Below are 22545 nucleotides of genomic sequence, written 5' to 3' on the forward strand. Positions count from 1 at the left end.
TCATAATTATAATCTGCTTCACACTCAAAATTGTGATGTAGGAGGGTATTCCTCGTATATAAAGCATGGTTCATTAATAGCTATGATAGTTTAGGAGGTCAGTTGTAAAAGCAATGTATGCTTTTCTTATCTTTTCCAGAACTATAATCTAGCAGTTGTCAAGTATAGTAAGTGCACTTGATAGTTTTATCTAGAGTTGTGTTAGATATGGAAGAATCTTTATTGAATATCTAACAGGTGGCTTTAAAGTATTTGTTCATTCTCATAGCAATGACAAACACAAAATCACTTATTTTTACATATACATTACAGCTTGGCCATTGACATGCCTTACAAAGGCAACTAGGAACTTCAACGAGAACATTGAGACAATGATTGAAATTATACCACAGATAAGATAACAGAAAATGAACAAATTCATCTAGAATTATTGAACACATCCTGTGGTTTCCATATTAAAGTGTGGAAGGACTTCATTCTCGGTTGCGTGTTATTTATATCACAGTTGTTGAAGACCCATTGGGTGAGCTGTAGACGTGATACAAAACCACAGAGTTCTGATGCAGTCCCAAAATCAATACCTGCTGCTAATCAAGCTTTAGCGGCTAAAAACAAGTATAGTTGGCCCTGCATACAATGTGAGGTGATTTTACAAGGAGTTCACTGGTAGATGCTGGTATAGTGAGGTGTGGCGGACAAAATGTGGTTTCTTGGGATATGCATCAGTCATTTGGCTTTTGTTCTTTTACAGGGGCCGGTTTCACAACGCTATTTTAGACCGGTCTATAGTGTTACAAGTCTAAAATTTGCTAGTCTAATGCAAGTTAGACTGTTTCACAAAAATAAAGACTGACTTAATTTAGACCAAAACAATTAAGACACCTTAACCCCAGGCTAACTTGGGTCTAAGACTCTGTTACCTTGGCAACCAGCAGTAACAATCAGTTACATTACAAACAGCCAAAAGAAAAGGGAAAATGGCTCATAATTTAAACATTTCTTCTTGTTACTACATTCTCCGCTAAATTTCCCCAAGTAAAATGTCCTTGTAACTGTTATACTCCTCCAACAAACACATATTTTCCGCTGGGGTAAACTGCACTGAGCGGTTGAACGCGCTTACTCGATCCGCCATGTTTTTTTGATTGTTTTTAAAGTGTCTTATTTTACCCAGAATGCATTGCAGTGTAGTCCTACTTAAGATAGTCAGAGTCTTAAGTGCTTTGTGCAATGGTCTGATTTAGATGTCTATCTGAAGTCTCTGACTATCTACTATATCTCTAAGCCATAGTCAAAGTCTATCTTTGTGAAACCGGCCCGCTGGTCTTGCTAGGATCAGCCCAAATGATTGCAGGGTGCTATGTGGCGATGGCCTCCATGATCTCGTGGCACAAACATTGGCAGAAGCCGTAGAATACGCAAAGGACCAGGGTGGAGGGCACCAGGCTGACCAGGATCACTCCCATCGTGAGCTGCTGGATCATCAGCAAGTAGATCCCCAGTGGCAGCGAGCTGAAGTACACCAGGCAGAGGAACCCCATCAGAAAGCGGGGAACCGAACGGGACGTCCACGCCCGACATTTCTGCACGGGTAGGTGGCAAGGCAAGGAGTCCAGGCTGGCTGGCCGATACAAGCGCACCATGTTCAGCATGCTCATGGATTCAGAGGACTGAGACTCTCCAGGGACTTCCATGATTGTGATGACGAGGCAATCGGAGGAGCTGTGGGCCTGCTCTCCTCCACTCAAGCTGTTGGGCGTCAAAAGGACCTCGCCGCTGGGTGCGGTACCACTCTTACGAGCCCGGTCCTGGTAAGTCAGGATGGCCAAAATGTTGCTGTCGTCTTGAAGAAGCCAGATCTCCTCGTCAGGGACGTGAGTCTCGTGGCGACAGAAGGGGCAGCTGATGATGCTCGGAGAAGAGTCCAGCTCCACCATCTTCTTGAGACATTTGGCACAGACGCGGTGCAGGCAGCTCAACACCTTGGGCTTGCGGGCACGGGTGTCAAAGCGATTGTAGCAGATCTTGCACTCCAGTTCCTCTACTGTGTAAATCACAGGCGCCTGGGAGCTCTCCGTCTCTGAGTCGGACTTCTGGCTCATCCTGAGAGATGATGAAGTGCGGCAAGAGCCGGGAAGCAGGTGCGAATGTTCAAATTAAGCAGATTTTTAGTGCGCTGTAGAAGCAGCACCTGAGCAGAGTCCTTGCTAGCCTTTGTATTTTTTGCTTTGTGTTTGTTTTTCTTCAAAAATAATTGCTCAAATTCATTTTTTACAAGAGCTCACAGCACGTAATGCTGATTAGAGGTCCTAACAGAAAGTTTAACATAGTGTACATGTCCATGATATGACACCCTGATATATGTATGACAAGCAAAGTATGCTAAAGATACAATACACAAATTCAGTGCATGCTAAATGAGTGAATGTTCATTCACTGTTCGCATGCAATTCAAAAACTTACGTGGGTTTTACTTTTTCCAGCATTTTTTTTTTTTAGAGAAAGACAAAAGATAAATAAATATAGTTGACACCAGAGAGGTCCAAAAAATATTCCATCGCAGGGCTTGTCAAGCGTCTGCCAATTCCTGTGAAATCAGAGTCTGGGCAAAAGTGCATATTTTTGTGTTGTTATCCATAGTTGATTCTGGAACGAGGTGGAAGAATCGCAGTTTCAGAGAAAGTCAGCAGAATCATCCTGAAAACTGATATTTTCTTCCAGTATTGGCTTCACTTGATTATGACCTTCAACTATGAAAGCTCATATTGTCCTTGGAGTTCTTGAAGATCTTTGTTCATTCTGCACAAAAAAGAAAGAAACAGAAGAGACAGAGGTGATACCTAGACTCAATAAGTATGCAGTTGTTTCAAAAACATTAAAATGTGTGTTATGTGAAATGAAGAACGCGGCGGAAGAGCTTGACATCTAGACTTACCTCTCGTGAGTAAAACCCCTGTAATGTCATTGAGCCAGCACGGCTAAAAACCCCTTATATTCGTCAAGCCCTTCCTATCAGGTGTATATAACAGTGTCAACATAGGGGTGGGCGTGTGTGAGCATGCCCTCCAAACACAGTTATAGTTGTCCCCTCCCAGTATTCAGATTTATGGTCGATCATTGATCATGGATATCTTTTAATGAAAAATTCTTAAACTTGAACCCCAGATATTTGGTTACATCTTTCTAGATGTTGTATTGATCAGAGGGGACGTTTAAAGGAGATGCTCGCCCAAGCGTAGGTGCGTCGAAACCATTTAAGCGAAGGCTGACGGAGGGCGTATAAAGTTGATTGCATACGTAATTAGCTCCTGAATTTCCTGATTCACTGTGGACGTGACTTTCTGCAATCTGACAATGAGAGGCAAACAAGTGATGCAAGTGGATGTTAACCTAACAAGAGCGTGGCGAACATGCAAATTTAATTTCCCACAACGAAACATTTCATTGTTTTTTTTTCCCCTCCATCTCTCTTTCCATGTCTCAAAGCGCAGGTTGTTAGAATTTGAAGCCGGTCTATAAATAGCATGCGTACGGCGCTAGAGGATACAGCCCCCCCCCCCCCCCCCCCCCAACCTTGATGACTGTGATAAGGACTGTCACACACTCAAGTCCAACAGTTGAGGACACAGAGATGCACTGAAATTATGACTTTGACATTACATGGCAGCTTGTCTCTAAGGCTTCTTCAGCTAGGTCACATAAATGGCAGAAGACACTCTGTTGAATAAAAGCCAGTGGGTCAAACAAGACATCCAAGCTCAAGTAAGGGGAGTGAAGGATAAAAGAACGGACTTTATTTGCCATTAAAACGGCAGCGAGTCAATACATGCTAAGGCACATCTACATTTAGCTGAGTAATCAATGCCTTTGCTATGTTAACTGCGTTATGCTTAGGTCATGGCTGCAGTTTTCAAGTGGCTTGTAAATAAAGGTTCTTATTCAGATTAATAATGTGCTATTTTTAAAATGCAATTTGTGTGATGCTGAAAAACTCAGGGGCTGGATCTGCACTTATGATAATGTTGGCTTTAAAATAAACATTGGCAAGAAGCTGGAGTGCGTGCAGCCTGCACTGGCAAGCATCTGCATCTGCCTAAATTAGTTAATGCTTCCATTTATGGAACACGTCTTTCACAAACATGTCAAGAGTGGTATTAAAGAAATAAGAAATATTCTATTTATAAAAAGCTGTTTGGATTAAAATAGGCAAATGCTTTAGAGTCTGATTGGATTATTATGTTTCTAGCATGTTATATAGTTCTTCTAACCCTAATTAGTGTAGCTTTTCATTTCTTAAACAATCATGTAGGAAGACACATCATGGCCATATTCCAGGAGGACAATGTCAAGATGCATCAGGCTCAGATTGTGAAAGAATGGTTGGGATGAGCATGAAGAATCATTTCCACACATGAATGAGTCCAGACCTTAAATTCATTGAAAGTCTTTGGGATGTGCTGGAGGAGACTTTACAGAGTGCTGGACTCTTGCATTGATGATACAAGATCTTGACCAAAAACTGATGCACCTCTTGATGGAAATAGCATCACAACATTTATTTCCATCAAATCCTATTCCATCAGATCCAATCATAGACTTTTATTAAAAGCATTTGCCTATTTAAAGCAACACTAAGGAACTTTTCCTCTTCGGTCCCCCTACAGGTTGGAAGCGGAATTGTCCATTATCGCTGTCGTAAATAATTTAGCCTACTGTCGCACGCACGCTCGGCGTTTATCCAGCGCCGGCTTTGGAATGAACGATGTCCACAGACAAGGTAGAGTATGTTGCATGATTTCATGAAAGTATGATGTATTGCGACATCAGAAACGAAGAAAAACTAAATAATGACTATTGTAACGCTTGCCGTAAAGCAAGTCAAATTGTAGTTTTCTTATGTCTCATTCGAACTACAGAAACGCCACCCGGTTTGGCAAACTTGCATAGTGTGGTTATAGCAGATATAGCTATGTGCAAGACGAATCCAGAAGTGCCTTTCCCCCTGTTACGACTTGATGAACCACTGAAACCATTTTGGAAACATTATTTTAAGGTAAAAAATGTTACTTAGTGTTGCTTTAAATCCAAACAGCAATTGTTATTATTTTTTTGGCCAGGCAGTGTATATCATGGCAGTATTTGTTATACTGCCTTCATATTTAATTAAATAAAAATCACTGCAGCATTTACAGTAATAAAATGACCATTAATAATAACGGGAACTACTAAAAAAACAATAAGAACCTCCTTGACTCAAGTGATACGAATTATGAGAGGGGAGAAAAAACAGAAAAAATTTGCTTAATTGTCATGATAATGTCAGAATAAAAAAATAGCCTTAATTGTCTTTATGCAAAAAATGTATTTTTTTACATTTATTATTTATTATTATTTTGGGGCTGAAATTGACGTTTGGGAGATTCACTCTCAAACTCTCAATCCTGAGGTCTGTAATGAAAAATCAATTTCTATCCATTTAAATCATTGTCTGTTCAGGAGATCTGAGTGTCAGGTTTCTAAAATAACTGAATCTGAATAGTGAAAATGATGAGAAGCATCAGTTGGTGTTTGTCATCATTTTGCTTTGATGACCCGTAGTGCCAGTAACGGCAGGAGACGATTGCGTCTGTGTGTAGGCTATGTGTTTGTGTGAGAGAAGCGGAAATAAAGATGCAAAGGGCGTTCACAGGAAAACACCATCTGTGTCCTGGTGCTGTGGGTTACATAAATAACACCAGCTCACCTGCCGGCTCCCATGTTTACGTCAGCCTTTTGAGGAGCATGCAGCCCTTCTGAAATGCTTCCTATTTTTACATGTTAGTTGGAACATATAATCCTTTATTTTCAGCTATTTTAATTAAGTGCAATCTCTAGAGTATACAACAACTTCATGTTTTAAGTTTAAATGGGATGCAAAAGAATGAAGCTCTGGATTCAGAGCCTAGATGCGCATGTTAAGGATCATTGATCAGTCAAAAACTGGTGATTCCAGGCCGACAACCAATGTTTACAAACCAAACATGACTGAAGTAATTCAGTTAGATTAGATATGCCGATAAAGCCTATTTAAAGGCAAACAATAACTACATGTGGCCTAAAAAATTAAGTCGTACACACATCTATTTCTTCTTTTCAGATGCATTAAAATATTGAGCATGTCATGAATGTTTAACTAACCTGACCGTTGAAGATTCATTCAGGTGTCGGTGGAAGCGTTGGTTGTCAGTCCGACGACGTGAACGACTTTGAGTAGAACAAAGTCACGTGTTGTAATCTCTAATTTATGGTAATTACGACCAAGACAGGAAGGGTTTTTTTTTTTTTTTTTGCGCTAGTGCAAAACAAATACACATTAGATGTGTAACTGATGCTTGAGAATTACAGGCGGGTAAAAGGGCTGAAACTAAATCCTGCAGGAAGGCAATGATCTCCAGGCAAACGACTGATCTAAAACTGGCAGAATTAGGAGAATTATAAAATCATCAACACAAAAAGCAATTCATATGCACTACCAGTATGAGATGTAGAATCAACATAGGCCTAAATAGCATCCAGGACTTACTGTGATGTTTTTGCAAGTATAACAAGGGTATTTAATGAGCAAAAAATGTAGGATTGGACTTCTATCCATTTTATCCAACAGGATCCCTTCTCCTGAAACGCCACTGGCACACATTTGATGAGGCTAAAGGTCAAGTTCATCCTCAAGAGCGTCTCGTCATGCATCAATGGTAACATTTCTTCATTTTTATTGCTATCTTTCCGTTACACGCATTAAATTACTGTTAACTATTGGCAAGATTTTAGAAAAGGCTGCATTACAGCAGTAATAACAATAGTTATCTGGTCCATATTTTATCAGCTTAAAATAGTTTTATAGGATTATGGAAACATTTATATTTATATATAATGTGAACTGCAAAATAAGACTATTTGGGTGAAAGTGTCGAATAATTATCTTAATTTTGGCACTGAATTCAACATCTTGACAGGAATGAGCCAGCAATGCTCCTACGTTTGATTTTCTGTGCAAAACTAACGAGATTCAGGTAAATAAATCTCTTCTATCAATTAATTTTGACCAGTAATTTAATTTATGCCAAGACTGACAGCAACTCATTGCACTCAGCGGAGCCATCCGGACATCCGCACTAAATGTACCCTTGTCTTGACAACCGAACGGAAGCATATCAGACTGTGATGAAGGTAAACTACTATAAAAGCATCTGTTCAACACGTTAGAAGAAATGCTATTTATTAGTATATTGTGCAATAATATCTTATCCATTTACTTTTTTGTTATAGATACCGGTATAGATGGTATCTTTTGTTGTGACTGTGCCTATGTAGAAAGCTCACTATTTTTTGTTGTTGTTGTTGTAGTTGTTCCTAATTTTATGTGACAGCTCAGTGGTGATTTAGCCATGCTATTCCCTCAAGCGCAGGTTTAAACCTCAGGTAACCAGTGGCCTAGTTTAGAGTGACTCTTTCTGAGACCGGGAGGACGGGGTACATCTGCATCGGGCCCAGATTTGGAAAGGGAGATGTTTTGTAATGCCGGCCACTGCCTGAAAAACATCAACTAAAAGTCGTAAATGATCAACCTGTTCTCAAGTGGCCGTTGGGTTTTGCTAAGACATGCCTTTTTGCAATCAGGAACATTGCCAGGACTGAACGCAATTGCCATAAATAAGTATAATCGGGGTTTTGAGGTGCAAAGCACTTTTGCACGCTCTCACATGTTCTTCGTGAAAGCAAGAATTGCATCCTTTTAGACAATTATGTTGCTCTTATTAAGCATGTATTATAGTTTTAAGAATATGTTTGTGTCTTGCATCTAGAACTGACTCTTTAAAGTGGCTGACTCTATTAATGATGGCGTTCGAGAGGCTTTTTCAGTGAGGTAATTACAATTCATCCTCCACATAAGACATTATATAACATGCTAAGTCTCTTTCTCTCCCTCTTAGTTCTCTCGATGACTGTGTTCACAGTTCATTAGTGAGGAGTCTGATAGGAGTCATGTATTCAATACAATACCTCTTTAATTCTTGTCAACTGACTTGTGCATACTGTGATCAAAGAAATAGGCATATAGCCCTAATTATTTTATTCATTAATTACTTTTGGGTACAGACTCGTATTCAGATGGGAGAAATATTTTGACCAATTTTAGAGTTATGAGAGATTTGCTTTAAGCTAGTAATTTTAATAGTAAAACCTATGCAAATTGCCTTTAATTACATCATGAGCTGTTTATAAAACCATTAAAGTGAGATATTGTTTCATAATATCAAGCGAACTAATAAGATTTCAACAGTCTCCGCAATTACTTTGCATAATCTAGATTCAAATATATTTATGTTCATCGCTGGTCCAACAGGTATTTTTATATTTATCGTTTCTAATGAATTTTATTAGATCAACAGGAAAAACAGTTACTGATACTGGATAACGTCTTTAGTTTTTGCAATAAAACAAAACAAAACACAAGTAGTAGCAAGCTAATCACGTAACGTTAAATAACTATATCTATCGCTGGACCGTACGAGGTTTTGTTATTGCCGATTTTACATCGCTTTTCTAACTCATACGTCGCTTTAATATTTAAATGACAGCTCGGAAAAATGCAATTAATTATTAAAACAAATTTGTCACAGGTTTGCCTTTGGAAAAAGTCGCGTTTCGGCGGGCGTCGTAAAAAAAAAAAAAAAATGTCCCTCGAATGCGTCGCGTGGAAACGTGATTATGTGTTGAAGACCCATATAAACATTTGATGCACATTAATAATTTAACGAACAGAATCACGGTTTATATAATAAGCTGTACGCGTTTATAATCCGCAATGACACTCACCCTCAGGTCCTGATTGCGGCTCGTCGTTTAAAGCGTCGTCCCTCCAGTCTGATATAACAGTCGTCCATTACCGCCACATTTTCTTTTTCTCTTCGCTTTATGGTGAGTCACAGTCAATCTTGAGGTCCCATCTGTCCGAGCACAACTGCTACATCCCCCTCATTGCGGTAATGCTACGGATTCAGAAGCAGCACGGATTTCTCCTCAGTGGTTGCTGTGGCAACAGGAGCCAGCGCGCGCTCCGACCGGTGTCCACTCACTGAGCGAACGCGTTTGACTTTCTCTGTACCGGACGCACGTGAGCGCTGCACTGCGAAGACGGGCTGTTTTGACGCGAATGGGTCATTCTTAAATCATTTTTTTTTTTTAAATGCATGTTTAAATATTAATCAAGCACATATTAAATCTTCTGTGCTATATACATTTTGTTTGTGTTTTTTTCTTTCTAATGTCATGTAAGGTCATAACAGCAGGATTTAAAGACATGCATCTTTTTAATGTGTCAATGTGTGGCATGCTCGTTTGTCAGTGGTGTTACACTTGGGGATCAGTAACACCCCTGACAGTAACACTTATTGAATCAGTTAACATGGCGGATGACACAGCAAAAACAACAGATTAACAACCTATTAGAAAATGGATAGGGTAACATGGGGGGAAGATGCACCCCCTATAAGAACAATGTCCATTTGGTTTTAAACTGTAGATACAAGTTTAGCATGTGCAGAATGATTATGCATCAGCCAATGTGTTATCAAATATTAAAGGATAACCCCCCCCCCCCCCCCCCCCCGATTATTTTTTATACTCAGATTTTTTGTCAGACTGTCTAAACTGTTTTAAGTCACATCATTTTAATCAGTGTTTATTAGCTTCTAAAAGGCATAGCATGTGTCAAAAAACTATTGTGTCAAGCTAACAGCAAGTTTTACCATGACTGTTGCAACTGTCCCTTATCACAACATTGGCGTAAAATCTTGTCATAACATAACAAAATTATAATTTTATGTAAAGAAACCCTTTTAATAGTCAGTTATCTCCCCCTTTTTTAAGTAAACAGTTTTCAAGTAAAAATCTGCCCAGGCATACATCTGATCTGTTCTGTGTTTTCAGTGTATGCCACAAGAGAGGAGATGCACAACAAATAGGGGTGTCACTCTGTTCTGATGTTAACAGCAAATACAGTGAAGCATAAAGGCAGGACATGAAGTCTGAGCCAAAACAAAAGACTTTGACATTTGTCACATGACCTTGCTTAAACACACAGCGTTCAGTCAGCTTTCACAGAAGCAGTCTGTTACTACATTTCAGTGTGTTGATTTTAATTAAAAAAAATATTATTGTTGTTCAAATGCATTGTAATAATTTACCAAAACCCTTACTTGTTACTTGACAATGTTTTTCCCCTTTTACTAGTCTTTGTCTTTATACAGCAAATTTAACTTAGTTGAGACCCTGTCTGTGCACAAGTTAAATAAATACATTTGAAAATGATGTTAAAGAATGTCTTTATTTATTTAACGAATGGTGCAAGTGCAACCCTCTCCTTATAGGGGCAATTGTAACATTTGACTTTGTCTATTCAAGTATAAATTGTACTTATATTGCGATATGTACACATGTTGCAGCAGTGTGTGTGTGTGGCTAAGAGATGTGGGTACATATTTCATTAAATGTTGGCTTTCCAATACAAACAGTCTCTGAAGAACTCAAGGAAATGCAAAAAGTGTTGCACTCTCCCCCTACACTTTCTCATGCAGTGCAGTGGGATGTGTTTTAAATGTGGTGTGTACTATATAGCCTATGATAGATATATATGCCACACTGCTTGAAATGCCATATCAAGTGCTCATTTTGATTAAAAAGACGCTTTCAAAGGGCAGTCCAGTAGATGGAGCCATTGTTGTTGCTAAAGAACCCATAAGGTGGCATGAGGATGGACAGGTGTAAACGGCAGGAATCACTGTAAAAACAAAGACTCGCATCATTTGCATCTGCCATTTCTAAAAATATCCTTGGGGCGATTTTAAGAGTCTGACAGAGAATAGATCTCAGGCTAATCGATTTATTCCAATATACTATACCTGTAAGCCTGTATTCAGGTTATCCTAAATCATAAAGGCCCAAATCGTAGTTGAAACGATACATGCATTCGTTCTAAACAAGTAGCACAATGAAAGCATGACCTAGAGTCAAAATACCTGTTGCTTTACAGATGAATTAGATGCTCAACTCATTAAATCATTACTTAATTTATTTTCACTTATTAGAGTGTTCTGAGTCATTTTCTATAACATTCTGACAACAAGAAATCGTATGCATGTTTGGTTTATTCTTAGTTTCGGTCGCAGAGGTTTCTGAGGGAGTTTCTTTTCTAACAGGAACCTGCTCAGCATCTCTCGCGCTCTCACACGCAATCGAATCATCAGTAGAGCGCGAGCACGGCTGACTGACAGTTCGTTCCGTTGCCTTAGAAACTAGCGCAACTATCGCTATAAGCGTTTTTATTTAGTGGAAACTATCGTGGGATTGATTAATTGCGACCTTTTCGTTTCTTTTTACTTTTCAAATAACTTTTTTTAAAGGGGGCGTTGGTTTTGGAAACTTATCCAATGAGTAATTTATACGAAAATATCGACGGTCAAGAAGAACTGGACTTTCCATTACTTTTCTTGTACAATCAACCTGGCGGCGACTTACCTCCAGATGACCCAGGTTAGTGAATATCACTAATTGTTAATCATAATTTAATTTAGACCATTCCTCCTATAACAATTATTTTCCCTATCTTCTTATAACTTAGCCTAATTATTTTACTTGTGTACAGAATAAATAATTGTCTTTGTTTTTGTCATTTAACGTTACCTTACACAAATAGTAGTATGGTAACTTACAGTAATGATACTTTATCATTCTATTGTGCTGTACGATTACCACAGTATGATACTCTAATCTAAGGTAATTCAAATAATTAAATATTACCGTCATAATATTGTAACATTTACGGAAACATTTTGCATTTCCGTTTTTGAGTTGGAGTAGATGCATTGGGTTCAAAAGTGGGTTACACACATTATGTGAAACCAAAAATGTAGTGGAAACTTTCACTGCAGCTAAACTGTTTTGTTTTCAAGTATTAGTAAAGAAGAGCCTACTCAGTTTACAGGAAACGTTCAGCATTTTCTATTCTAAATATTCAGTTGGTTATAATGCTATATTCACACAGCTAAAACATGGTGAAATGACTAATGATGTGGTTTCCCGTTTGTTTGTTTTTGTAGCTGATGACTCTGGCGTCCCCTCCAACCATGGCACCAATCAAACTTCCCCATGCATTCATCAAGACCCTTCTCTTTACGGAGAAGAGTCCATGGCCCAGCTTTCCAACCATTTCCCCACCGATGACCTTCTTCCTTATGAGCAATCTGATCTCAGACAGTCTCTCGGTCACTCCTCTTTGCTTGCCGCCCACCCTGCAGCCATCCAAGGCAACCGCCCGAGAATTGAGATCACCTGCCCTGACCTGCACCACCATGACCATGTCCTCACCAACCCTGTGAACATCAATCGGCCCATGCTCACCGTTCCAGGGTACGACATGCCCTACAGGGAGAACCAATGCCTCAGTCCGGCTAGTAGCACCTCCTCTACTAGCTGGCATTCAGATGGCTATTCTCCAGGAACGTACTCTCCATGCATCTCTCCCGGAGGCGGTGAAGTAAGTCTGGTCGGAGTGACTGAAGCCGACCTTTGCCCGATGTTGCAGGCCATCCAAGCTTCAGGTTCTCCCAACACGTCTCCTCGCACCAGCATCACAGAAGACACCGTCCTGGACCGCCGCTCATCCTCTCCACGTTCTCGCTCGGCTTCTCCACAGGGGAAACGCACCTACGTTCAGACTCAAAACCTCCATTATGTCCGAGACGAGCCCACCGAGTTCTATCCACTGGCAAACTTGGAGGATTCCTTGAACAACCTCAGCAGCTTGACTAAACCCATCCCTACTAAGATCGTCAGACCTAATCTAGAGTATTCTGTCTACACGGAAAGCCAGGCGAGCATGTTCCAAACCATGACGGAAGTGAAAAAAGAATACACAATGGAGTCATGCTATTTCATGCCTGCCAACTGGTCCAGTCAGGCTCTCGCAGGGGTTTGTAGGTATGAAATAACCGATCAATAACCAATCAGTCAGTGACAAAGCAACAGTCTTGCATTTATTCATTTAGCAGCTGCCTTTATCCACTTATAAATGAGGAAAAACACAATCAACTGATTATAACCAGCACCACAACCCATAGGAAATGAGATTTCCCAATACATCTGTAATTTCAATATGGAGTCATATTGGAGACTTTTGGTTTCTCAAATTTTGAATTGTGAAAAAGGCCTCAGTTTTACATGTGTCTCTTCTAGAATCTCCAAAATATCTCAAATTTTGTACTCAGATTGATCAAAATATCAAAAGTCATCAATCTCAATATAAACTCAAGCATTTCTAATCAAATTCTCCAAATATTAATGGAGCTGAGCTGCTATCCATATTCATCCTCTTACTGCACGACTAGTTTATCAATGTGTCTATTTTTATTTCTTGTAATATAGTTTGGGAGAAACATCTGAGCCTTTAGCCTGAGCTCTGAAAGAGCAACCAAAAATTTTAATTTGGGTTAACCAGATTTTCAAAGTAAACCAGAATAGTGCAAAGATTAAAATGTGTGCACATCTACAGTCCTGGCCCACATGGATGTTTATTCCCAGATCCTCCTGCTTATTATGAAGTTAGTAAATCTGTGATGGTTATTGTGATTGACTAAACAGTATCTCATCTCTCAGTATGCCAGTGGCTGCGTTGCCTGCGCTGGACTGGCCTCTTCCCAGCAGCAGTGAACAGTATGAGCTCAGGATAGACGTTCAACCCAGACAACATCACAGGGCCCACTACGAGACCGAGGGCAGCCGAGGGGCCGTCAAAGCATCTACCGGAGGCCATCCTGTCGTTCAGGTAAAATGAGGACAGAGCTGTGTATTTAGAAGAAGCAAAGACGTGGGAGGGTGGAAAGGTTTTGTTTGTTTCTATAAGGACGCGTGGGGAGTGAATCTGACAATTCTTGAGAATCGCTGCGTGTGAAAATGTGCAGAAACGGTTGTGTGAGCGATGTAAAGACTTGAAACTGAGATGGTTGTCTGTGAAAGAGCTTGATAAGACAAACGAGGTGAAGACAGAGAAGATAATGCAATGATTGTGGTGACGTTATTTCCCTGTTACGGGCGTGAAGTACGGTGTCCACGGTTAGGGAAATTAGCTATCGCTGTGCCAATATGTCATATCATCATATCACTGACTAAACCTTTCACTCAGCTTGTATGCATATCTCACACAGAGCATTGGCATCATTGAAAATGAAGACAAAAAGTGTTGTGACTTCATGCATACACTAAAAATCAGCAGATTTAAAGACACTGAGCAACATTTGCATTTAAATATCCAGTTACAGGAATTTTTTGTAATGCAACCTCAATCACACATTTTTATGTGTAGTGTATCTTGTGTCACATATTAGATCAGCCTTTGATTGTTAGAATAGTGTAAAGCTGTGGTTTATAAACCGTTTCAGTTGCGAGGGTACACCGGGACGGAGCCGCTGGCTCTACAGATCTTCATCGGCACGGCTGACGACAGGAACCTCAGACCTCACGCGTTCTACCAGGTCCACCGCATCACCGGCAAGACCGTCACCACCAACAGTCAGGAACGACTGCTGAGCGGAACCAAAATCCTAGAGTTGCCACTGGAACCCAAGGAGAACATGAGAGTTGTGTAAGAAGATAATGATAGCATATAAAGAAGACCGGGGCTAGTTGTCACATGTGGAAATTGTCTCAAGCTCTGTATCTCAATAGGCTGTGAGGTTTTGAGTCAAATATACAATTCTACAAATGCTAGTCAAGTCGACTCACCTTTATCTATAAAGCTAAAGATTGTTTTAAGGCAGCTTTACAGAAATAAAGAGGAAAATAACAGGATCGATGATGCAAACTTCATGAAATATGAGACAAATTCAAATTCTGCTGTAAAGCACCTCTAAAAAAGACAATAGTGTCTTTATTTAGCTCAAGTCAGTCCAGTAACTGTAAATGTAATCAGTTATGAAACAAGCAGCTCTACAGAAGGCAATAGTTTCATTATTAAAATTCTGTTCAATAACAGTGTTGATATTTCAAAATTGGTCAATTATGAAATTTTATTCAGCTATAAAGCAGTGATTCTGCAGCTTTTACATTTGTTGCATCGTGAACAGTTTAATACTTCATATTTGTTTTAAATGTAGCTGAAAACCTTTTAAATAGCCTATATAACATGCATGACGCAGGTTCTTATTATGACAACTTACTCCATATAGTGTAAAAACATCCCAGTTGCAATGTTGGAAATGTTCAATAGCCAAAACTTGTTGGTATGCATCAGAAAAAACTTTCAATAATAATAAACCTGCAGAAATATTCTGGAAAAAAAAGAAAGTGACAAATAGCCTCCACTATATCTAGTTTAGGATAGTAGATAGTTTCTGTTCTTAGAATATAGAAAAATTGATACCAGGAAGTGATAAAAGATCCAGTGTTTTTTGAGTTTTGCATGCTAAGTCTTTGTCTATGTTAGAGTTGACTGTGCTGGTATCCTGAAACTGAGAAATGCCGACATTGAGCTGAAGAAAGGAGAGACGGATGTGGGACGGAAAAACACCCGAGTGAGAATGGTCTTCCGTGTCCACGTTCCTCAACCCGGAGGCCAGTGGCTCTCTCTCCAAGTGGCCTCACAGACTATTGAGTGCTGTACGCATTGTAACTTTTCATTTCAAACTCATTATTTTAACCATACATTTTTATGCATGTTTTTGAAAATGGTCAAAATTGTCAAATATCATATTTTTAAATATTAAATGCATGAATGCCTTGGGTTGTTTTACAGCTCAAAGGTCGGCCCATGAGCATCCAGCGGTAGAGCGTCAGGACGTGGACCACTGTTCGGTTCTGGGTGGACTGCAGATGATCCTTAGGGGCCAGAACTTCACTTCAGAGTCCAAAGTCATCTTCTTTGAGAAAACGCATGGTGAGTAAGAGGGTTGGTCACACTTTTACTTAACCAATGGGTATTTCAGTGGCTGTTTAGATAGCAAGGAGGTCGTCACTGGCTCCAAAAATTATTCAGACACTTAAGGCACATTTAAAAATGTTTGAACACTTATCACATTAGAGATGATAGACTAAAATAAATGGCTGTTGATTTTATATTCTATTATCTGATGCAATAACATTAAGACATTTTTAAGTATCCAAATCCAAATCATGTTATAGGCTATTTTAAACTCTGTATCTCTAGACTGAAAGACACACAAACGTCACTATGTCTACAGTTTCAGTGAAAACGAATCTGTGAAGGTATATATTTAGATAGGGAGATCCTAATCTCATTTTACATGGATGAATAACTTTCAAAAAAAGTTTACAATGGTGGATGAAGACCTTCAACTACTATTTTTGTGCTTTAGCGTGTTAACAGCTCCAACCATCGACATTGAACCCTTTTAATATTTGACTTCTCCAGGCACTATCAGCCATCTGTGGAGAAGATTAGCATATGATTTGTTTGAAGTCGTATTGATGTGCTTTGCATATGCTGAGAAAAACGGTGGTCCAGGCTGGGTTGTATGGTAGATTGCAGTCTGGTTTGGCCAATGTTTGCAATAACACAAGAGTGAAGAAAAAAAAAAAGAAAGAAAAAGATAAGCCGTGCAAAGCTTGCATAAACACACATATTCCCGCCAGTTTGTCTGTCAGTGTTTAAAGACGTCAGAAACCTCAACCAACACCCACGCACTGTACGTAACGTTAATTCTAGAACTATGTTTATTGGTAGGTGATATGAAATACTTTTGGGAAGTTGTCAGCTCTTGCGGTGTGATGTGATACATTTTATATCTAAAACTACTTTTCTCATTATTTTACAATTATTATGCACGCAAGTTTAATAACATATTATTTGAGAGTCTACATAAAGGCAAGTAAAACATTTTTGATATAGCATTTTTAAAACCAATATTTTACAAAGGACAGAAGACACTTACATTGACATAATATGGAAGTAGATGCATGAAAATAAAAGAAAAAAAAAAAAACAAGTAAAGATTTAAATTCAATAAAATTAATTGATTGATTTGAGGGGAAACACCAGAAATGTTCCAAAATGTCAAGAATATTTTGAGTGACAGCTGAGTGAAATCTCAGTGTCACAGAACGACCATGAGGACAATAGCATATATCGGCCGTGACTCACATCGACATCCTATAGAGATTGCCTACTCTTTCTGACGCAAGCAAAGTTTTTAGCAGCACTTTCCATTTAGGTGTGCAGTGCGGTGCGAGAGGATGTGGTTTGCTCTGCACAGATAGCATCTACAAGCACAGAGTCTCTTTCCTTTCCTGTGCTCAAAGTGATCATTGCAGAGCAGAAGTCACACAGCAGGAGAGTGGGAGTTTCATCCACTATGCATGAAACTTTCTCTCTGTTGCTTATGCAGAAGTCACGGACCAGCTATTTGTTGTGGCTTTGAACAATAAATAGTGCGAATACAAGAGGACGTGTGTAGGTGAACGGATGTAAATTAGTTCTGAGTTATAAAAAAAAATACGTTTTTGAAAGAAGTCCCTGATGCTCACTAATATTGTGAGATATTATTGCAATTTAAAATAGCTGTTTTAAAATGTAATTTATATCCTGTGATCAAAGCTGAAGTTTCAGCATCATTACTCCAGTCTTCAGTGTCACATGATCCTTCAGAAATCATTCTGCTCAAGAAACATTTCTGATTATTATCAATGTTGACAAGTTGTGCTGCTTCATATTTTTGTGTAATCAGGAATATTTGATGAATAGAACATTCAAAAGAACAGCATTTTTGTAACATTATAAATGTCTTTACTGTCACTTTCAACCAAATACTCAATAAAAGTATTTATCTTTCAAAATAATGAGTGTAGTGTAACTAGTGTAAAACCACCCTTTTTAATGAAATATGGATCTGTTTAAGATTCTAGATGTTATTCGTAAAGAATAATAGAAGATATAATATAATGTTTCAAATATTTATTGTTCCCATGCATGTTTTTTCTATATTCAAATGCCTGTTTTATTGTCTTAGTAGACTTACAGATATGGGAGGCGGAGGCGCAAGTTTACAGAGACAAAAGCACGTCTGTAAGCATTCAAACTAAAATAACACACAATGGTCTTCAATAATGGTGCTTAAAAGTTTAATGTAAGCTGTGCTCCTATCAGAACCTGCTGTTCTTGGAAATCCCTCCATATCGGGACCCCAACATCTACCACCCAGTCAGAGTCAGCTTTCACGTGCTGAACGGGAAGAAGAAATGCAGCCAGCCTCAGAACTTCACCTACACACCCCTCTCAGGTGCAGCTTTCGGTTCCTTTACCATCAGATAATCAAGTTTACGTGGCTTTTTTTGTTTTAAAACTGATCCAAATGGTTTGGATTTCCTTTCCAGTGCCACAGATTAAAGCAGAGCCGGTTGAAGAATACCAGTACACACAGTTAGGCTGTCCTGTGCGTCCCATCATGGGCGTTTCTCCTCCCTCTTGTCATCTTCCAGACGGTCGTATGATGCCCACCGGCTCACCGTACCAGCGTACTCAATCCAGCATGTATGCTGGTGTCCCACAACACCACCTCGAGCACGCATCCATGCGCTACCAGATGCCAGGAATCCTCTCTGGCTCCCCGGGTCATGCTTCATGTATGGGGGCCACACACAGTGTGACCTCAGTGTCTACGTTTGTGCCTAACGCTTACCAGCACACCATAGCAGGTGACAGCATCCAAACGGCCGCCTCCTTATTTCCTACCCTTGATGTCTCTGATCTGTGCTCCGCCGGGGCCCATCAGAAGGCGTATGGCTCGAGGGCGTCCCCCACCACAGGGAGGTCCCCACCCGCCCGAAGCCATCAGCAGACATACCTGCCCGTACAGCACCAGAGGAACATCAGTCCTGTCAGAGTCACCATCAAGCAGGAGAACCTGGATCAGGCCTATCTGGATGATGGTTTGTGGGCATCATTACTCTGATCAATCAGTATTTACAGTCCAACCAATTATTCAGACACCAGATATCATTTTTGATCATTATTTACCAGTGGGTGCAGGACACTATAGTTCATTTATGTAAGTGAGGAGAGCAAAATAAAGTAAACTGTGACATATTATACCCAAAAAAGTCTTCATACAGCGACTACCAGTAACATTTATACAAATTTGGGACCAAAAATGTATTCAGAAACTTTGACCTGAGCATGTTTTGCTGAAGTGTTTTTTTCTTTAATTGCTAATGTGATCTTTTTACACACAGACTGAACACAATGAAGCATTGCTTGGTAAATGGTTGAGCTAAACTGGTATTATCTAATTGTGTAGTTAAATTTAACAGCTGACAGATATTCAACATAATTCATGTGTGAGACAGACTAACAGAAGGACGGACAAAACCAGTGAAATATCAACTGAGTTCTGCTCATATTTTATTATTACCATTTTCTAAACTATAGCGAATAAACTGTGATAATGTGAGAAATGTTGAAGGTGTCTGAATACATTTTGGTTTGACTGTATAATGTGCTCAATTCTAACACTTCAGTTAGAAAATTACAGTCAGGTTCCGGAAGTTAAAACCATAATCATTTTCTCGTAAGGGAAACTTATAAGCTTATCAAGACCTACTGTGAGCTATGAGATTGTTAACTGATGTTTAACAGCTCAAATCCTGGTGAGAAACTACATCACCCATGATTCTGCATGACAAATCTCCTCCAATCACAGAACTGGAAAAGGCAAATTGTGCCAAAAAACTATTTAGTGCTCATCCACTCCCATGAAGCGCTGTGAATGACAGAGTCAGTCTCCCTAACGCTCTCAAACTAATATGCATATTATATACAGGTATACAGTACCGATACAGTCATTTTTGAATCATTACATCATTCATTTGTTTTTGAAAGAAGTCTCTTCTGTTCATCAAACCTGCATTTATTTGATGAAAAATACAGATAAAACTGTAATATTGTGTAATATTATTCCAATTTAAATTGTGTTTATTTTAATATACTTTAAAATAGAAGTTATTTCTGTGATGAAATGCTGAATCTTCATCAGCCATTACTCCAATCTTCAGTGTCACATGATCACAAATCATTCTAATCTGCTGATTTATCATCAATGTTGGACACAGTTGTGCAGCTTTATATATTTTTTTGGTAACTGCAATACTTTTTTCAGGATTCTTTGATGAATAAAAAGTTAAAAAGAACAGCATTTCTTCAAAACAGAATGATGCTGAAAATTAGCCTATTTTAAATTGTAATAATATTTCAAAATATTACTGTATTTTTTTTTTTTTTTACTGTATTTTTCATCAAATAAATGCAGGTTTGATGAGCAGAAGAGACTTCTTTCAGAAACATTAAAAATAGTAATGTTTCCAAACTTTTGACTGTATATGCTGTGTATAACAGATATAAATATTTTTGTAGTTTCTTATTTATCCATTGTTTTAAATTTGTCTTTTGCAATGCTTCATGGAATTGTAGTTCTTTCTCTCATTAAAGCTGTTTAATACACATTCTTGTACCTTCGTCAAATGATTTTAAAATACTTTTTTGCTTCAAATATTTGCAAAGTTTAAATAGCAACAAAACACCTTCGGTTTCAATTATTGATATGTTTTTCTCACACCAAGTCACACAGACACTGGATCTGTTTCTTTTAAGAACCAACGTTTGTCCCCATTTTTAATCGCTTTTTAACTTCCATTTAAATTTAAATGTAAAAATAGGACTGTTGTTGTGTGTTGATAGCAGATATTCAGTAGTTTATTTCAGAGGCCACTAATGTATGCCACTCTTATCAGGCGCCACTATATGGGTCAGTGCCTCAGGTTCTGCCAAAGCCTGTTAAATATTGAGCTCCTCACAGACCTAAAACACACACACGGGGACAAACAGGACACACTATTGATCTTTACTATAGCATGCAATCACAAAAGCACTCGGAAATACTCTTGAATTGTGTTGTTTATTCTCGTAAAGCCTGGTATATTTGATGTTGTGGGACACATTTTAAAATCACACCACGGATGCAGATATGTTTATATTTGTGGTGGATGTTGTAGGTGTTACAAAGGATCCCACCTACGCTTCAGCTTCTATTTCAAGCTGATTATACCTGTAAACGCCACCCCTTGTGTCCCCTAATCTAATTTTAGACTGAAAACTTTCCATTTTTAGCCCACTAACTTGCCTCAGCAGAACAACAGGAAGCACAGCCAGAGATGAAGTGATGAGGTTAAACTCTGTGCTGCCAGCTAGTGGAGGGTTAGTTACAGTGATGCGCAGACTGCAGTGTCCCATCGACCTTGCATTCATTCACGTCTGTGTGATGCATGTGCATCATAAAAATGTCTTGATAAAAGCCGGCAGGTGAAAATGGCTCACAGATTCTCCTCAACAACACATACAGCGTGACTGGAGCACAAGCTGATGTTTAATCCTTAGTGTTAGAGGTTTGATCACTTCATTAATGCTATAATAGTAATGCACACTTTATCAAACAGCATGCACTAATTATGATTTTATTTTTCCTTGCAGTGAATGCTGTTATAAGAAGGGACCTTGTTCATAAAAATAAGCTCTAATGTGGACGACAAATCTGCATCTTCATGAAACAGCATCAGGCCGATGAAGACGTCTTGGCATTGATATCTATTTAAATTGCTTGTTTTTCATATCTATGATTTGTACACAAAAAGATGATTTCGGTAAGATCAAGTTAGACATAATATCAGTGTGTTTTAATATTGTTTATATATAAAATGCCTATTTTCTCAGATCATGTTTTTAATCAAAGCGCGACCTTGTGTGACATATTTATCAGTGTGCATTTCAAATAAAATGTTTTAAAGTGCCTGTTACTTTTTTTATTGGAACAAACCAAAATGAAAACTAATCTGGCAGATAATTATCAGCCAACTGGATGCTGATTAGTTAGTAGTTCCTACTAGATATTCTAAAACGGCTGATGCCATAATAATGCATATTTGTGTTCTTAATTTATGTGAGCATTATGAATGCTTTTCTGCAATATTTAAAATGCTAAACAGTTTTATATTTATGTTTCAAGAGCTCAAATCAGGGGGTGGATTCATGAAAATATTCTTAAGAAATAAGTCAGTTATCAAGTTCATTAGTGTATTAAATGCAATTCTCAAATACTTCAGCATATAACTATATTTGTCCATTATTAACCCTTCTTAAGTAGCAAGCATCTCTTGATCATGATGATTTATTGCTCATTTAAGAGATTTTATTGGCCAGATTATAAACATAAGATCTAGTAGTAATGTATTATATATTGATAGCATTATGCCGTAATGCTTACTTAATCCAACTAGGAACAATCCATTTATTCTTATGTACATTTGGGAATACAAAATTTTAGATAATGTATATATAATCCATCTATAAAATATGATATTAAAATATATTTATTTGTAAATATTTTGTGTGCCATTTGAACATTACACCTGGAAACTATTATTGAACATAATCACCACATTGTTGAACAA

At 38.6% G+C, this 22545-nt stretch overlaps 2 protein-coding genes across 4 annotated transcripts; one reads left to right on the forward strand and one right to left on the reverse strand.

Moving 5' to 3' along the window:
• Positions 1–182: 182 nt before the first annotated feature.
• On the reverse strand, positions 183–9343 carry LOC309474165 (E3 ubiquitin-protein ligase RNF182). Of its 2 annotated transcripts, XR_014197216.1 has the most exons (3): positions 8857–9343; positions 855–2799; positions 183–799 (listed from the first exon to the last, which is right to left on the reverse strand). XR_014197216.1 is itself a non-coding variant. In XM_082136550.1 (2 exons), the coding sequence occupies exon 2, from the start codon at positions 2100–2102 to the stop codon at positions 1359–1361; it is 744 nt and encodes a 247-aa protein (XP_081992676.1). In that variant the 5' UTR covers positions 2103–2799; positions 8857–9343; the 3' UTR covers positions 183–1358. The 2 variants fall into 2 exon arrangements, 1 of the variants encoding a protein (XP_081992676.1); XM_082136550.1 differs by having other exon boundaries at positions 183–2799.
• A 1920-nt stretch (positions 9344–11263) lies between these two features.
• Positions 11264–21884, forward strand: nfatc2b (nuclear factor of activated T cells 2b). Of its 2 annotated transcripts, none has more exons than XM_082135972.1 (10): positions 11264–11571; positions 12138–13017; positions 13693–13861; positions 14475–14677; positions 15518–15690; positions 15827–15967; positions 18057–18112; positions 18194–18326; positions 18421–18975; positions 21569–21884. In XM_082135972.1, exons 1-10 carry the CDS (start codon positions 11469–11471, stop codon positions 21613–21615), a joined length of 2460 nt encoding a protein of 819 aa, XP_081992098.1. In that variant the 5' UTR covers positions 11264–11468; the 3' UTR covers positions 21616–21884. The 2 variants fall into 2 exon arrangements, with proteins under 2 accessions (XP_081992098.1, XP_081992099.1); XM_082135973.1 differs by having other exon boundaries at positions 18060–18112.
• The last annotated feature ends 661 nt before the right edge of the window (positions 21885–22545 follow it).

Source organism: Leuciscus leuciscus (assembly GCF_965113295.1).
Source record: "Leuciscus leuciscus genome assembly, chromosome: 14".
In the NCBI taxonomy this organism is placed as follows: domain Eukaryota; kingdom Metazoa; phylum Chordata; class Actinopteri; order Cypriniformes; family Leuciscidae; genus Leuciscus; species Leuciscus leuciscus.